The sequence below is a fragment of the Fopius arisanus genome, unplaced genomic scaffold, assembly GCF_000806365.1.
Source record: "Fopius arisanus strain USDA-PBARC FA_bdor unplaced genomic scaffold, ASM80636v1 scaffold00003, whole genome shotgun sequence".
Taxonomy (NCBI): Eukaryota; Metazoa; Arthropoda; class Insecta; order Hymenoptera; family Braconidae; genus Fopius; species Fopius arisanus.
The window spans coordinates 832,495-834,951 of record NW_011887742.1 but is presented as its reverse complement, the minus strand read 5'-3'; the positions used below and the strand labels follow the sequence as shown (position 1 = coordinate 834,951).

Sequence of the window (2,457 nt, the reverse complement as noted above, 5' to 3'; positions counted from 1 at the left end):
ATCATAGGCATAGGGCAGAGGGAATTCAGCAGTAAAGAGTCAAAAGGTGACAAGTAGATTTAACTAGTAGACGGGCTTTCGGGGCATATCTCTGAATTTAAGACAGATAGCAAAATTTTGATAAAGAATTTTTTTGTAGTCATCATTCGATTCTGTACAACAAGTTCTTTGGAAATTTTTGTTATCTCTCTTAGATTCATAAATATTCGGAATCTTGATGTGAGATTTTTTGCTTGGTATCCAATTTGTTACTCTTCACCTCTTTGTAACTGAATTACCCGACCTCCTAACCATGCATAATAAGATAGCGAATTGCCTGCCATTACATTCCTCACAAATTTATTCTAAGAGTTTCAATGAAATTTTTAAAATTTATTGTAAATTTAATAAATATTTATTATCTCAAAATTCCAGACAATATGTTCAATTCTCATCTTTTAATATTTGAATTCAGATCGATGTGGGTAAATGAGTATTTTATCTGCACTCATGTAAATAAACATGAACAGTGTATTGAGAGTCGAGAAATAGGTGGACTGAGATATGAAATCACTTTTGACAAAGACGACTTGCCTGATGAATTTATGGGAACAGATTAATTTTTAAGAGAAGAGAATCTTATTCAGTTGACGGAATTTTTCCTCCCCATGTAAAAACAAAAAAATTGATCAGGACTTTCCACTATTTTTTAAATTAACAACTGTATATTTTATACAGTTCAAAAGTATTTCTGTCTCTCAGTCCGATGAATGCTCGACGAAGAATGAAGAGCTTGGAGTGATCTACTTGTTCTACGAATTAAATTCCAACCTTCCCAGCCTTCGTGTCGGTCTTAGGATTAGCTGTGATGTTCTGAACAGCTACAATCGCCTCATTGATGTTCGTCTGGAGATTCCTGAGGTCTTGAATGTACAGTAAATTCAAGGCTTTAGCTGTGTTGTTCAGGACTTTGTCTCCCATGTCGAAGCCCATCTCTGTTTCCATAATTGGAAATGGGGTGCCCTTGATGACGACGGAATGAGGCGCCTTGATAACAGCTGTATCCAGTCTTGCTGTCACGTATTTGCTGCAGGCCTCCAGAGTTATTAGGTGATTCGGATGTTGAGGGATATTCAATTGTTTCGCTATTGATTGCACACCTTCTCTGAATTCATCGCTGGTAACTGGAAAAAAAGTGGTAAGAAACATGAGTCGAGTGTTAATTCTTATTAAATATCTATTTATCTCTGAAACGATATATCTCTACTTATGAATTCCTTGCGAATGGAATTGCAGGAAACTAAGGTACATCCTGAATTAATACCCTTAATTTATCTAGGACCGTTTTTGTGAAAATAAATGACGTGTTCTTCAACAAAAAACTTACAGTCAAGATTGTCTAAGGGATTCGTCGATTTTACGCTAGGGACTTCAGCAATCTTCGCTGCATCCTTCTTTGCCTGATATTTCTCAACTGTAAAGTCGACGAGGCAAAACGTGATAAATGCAGGGTAATTACTTGAGTAACGTGCGTAAATTTTAGGAATATCTTTGAGTCCAACAGACATCGAAATTACCGTCAGAACCATTTTTGATAAATTCTGTCTTTTCGATTCAGAGATATTCCTCGAAAATTCATCAATCATTTAAATCCACTTGCTCACCTGTGCATTAAATATTTATACAGAAAATACTTACGGTTGTCTTCAAAATCGAGTCTCACAGCCAAACCCACTAACCATTCAAGTTTGTCTAAATTCGTCGTTGTCACTGGACAACCGACGTCCAGGATATACTTCTCGAAAGTCTTGTTCCATTCTGTATTATGAATATCTCTCAAATCAGACCTGTCCTGAATGGCGTAATGACGGATTTTCTGGTCTTCCAACCACACCACTAAATTCTTGAAGTGCTCGGGATCTATTTGAATTCACAAAAACTTTGAGAAACGTTTCATAAAAAAATCGAGATGTAAAAACCCCTATGTCACCGAATATTTTCTTTAGACGTATCTTGAATCTTACCGTTACCATTCACCTGCCCCCAGGACGCATAATCTAAAGCCTTTAATCGATTCTTAAACATATTTAATCTGCACACGAGTTAATCTCCTCTTGCGATGGTATTTGGGATTCACATCAGATGATTTCAATAATTCTGCACGCGTAATTAGAGATTATTATTAACAAAATGTGGCAGACGTCATGTGACTCGCCAATAAATACTCAATGAAAAACACGAACTGCACCGGAGATGATCTGATATTTATAGTAAGAATATCCAATTATTTGCTGGTCAATAATTCAGACCGGATGAGTTCTTTTAGCAGATTCTGAAGCTATGGTGTGATGTATTTAATGATGTATTTAATGTAACGAATATACGTAGAAGATAATGTGATTTCTGCCCGGTCTTTCAGGGACATCAAGAACTATCTTCTAGATATGTAGGAGGTTGTCTTTTCATGGAAGATGTCAT

General features: G+C 36.2%; 1 protein-coding gene across 3 annotated transcripts; it reads right to left on the bottom strand.

The window, feature by feature from the left end:
- Window positions 1–382: 382 nt before the first annotated feature.
- LOC105268804 (UPF0568 protein C14orf166 homolog) lies at window positions 383–2,457 on the bottom strand. Of its 3 annotated transcripts, XM_011308647.1 has the most exons (5): window positions 2,223–2,454; window positions 2,004–2,136; window positions 1,678–1,899; window positions 1,367–1,453; window positions 384–1,163 (listed from the first exon to the last, which is right to left on the bottom strand). In XM_011308647.1, the coding sequence occupies exons 2-5, from the start codon at window positions 2,062–2,064 to the stop codon at window positions 799–801; spliced, it is 735 nt and encodes a 244-aa protein (XP_011306949.1). In that variant the 5' UTR covers window positions 2,065–2,136; window positions 2,223–2,454; the 3' UTR covers window positions 384–798. The 3 variants fall into 3 exon arrangements, with proteins under 3 accessions (XP_011306957.1, XP_011306949.1, XP_011306941.1); XM_011308639.1 differs by having other exon boundaries at window positions 2,004–2,454; XM_011308655.1 differs by lacking the exon at window positions 1,367–1,453 and having other exon boundaries at window positions 383–1,163; window positions 2,004–2,457.

Bases quoted from the DNA above. Each gene is read 5' to 3' on its own strand.
- LOC105268804 (XM_011308639.1), bottom strand. From the start codon at position 2,064: ATGTTTAAGAATCGATTAAAGGCTTTAGATTATGCGTCCTGGGGGCAG. The intron at 1,454-1,677 runs GTAAGTATTTTC...TCGACTTTACAG, and splicing joins ACTCGATTTTGAAGACAACC to TTGAGAAATATCAGGCAAAG. The intron at 1,164-1,366 runs GTAAGTTTTTTG...CTTTTTTTCCAG, and splicing joins TCCCTTAGACAATCTTGACT to TTACCAGCGATGAATTCAGA.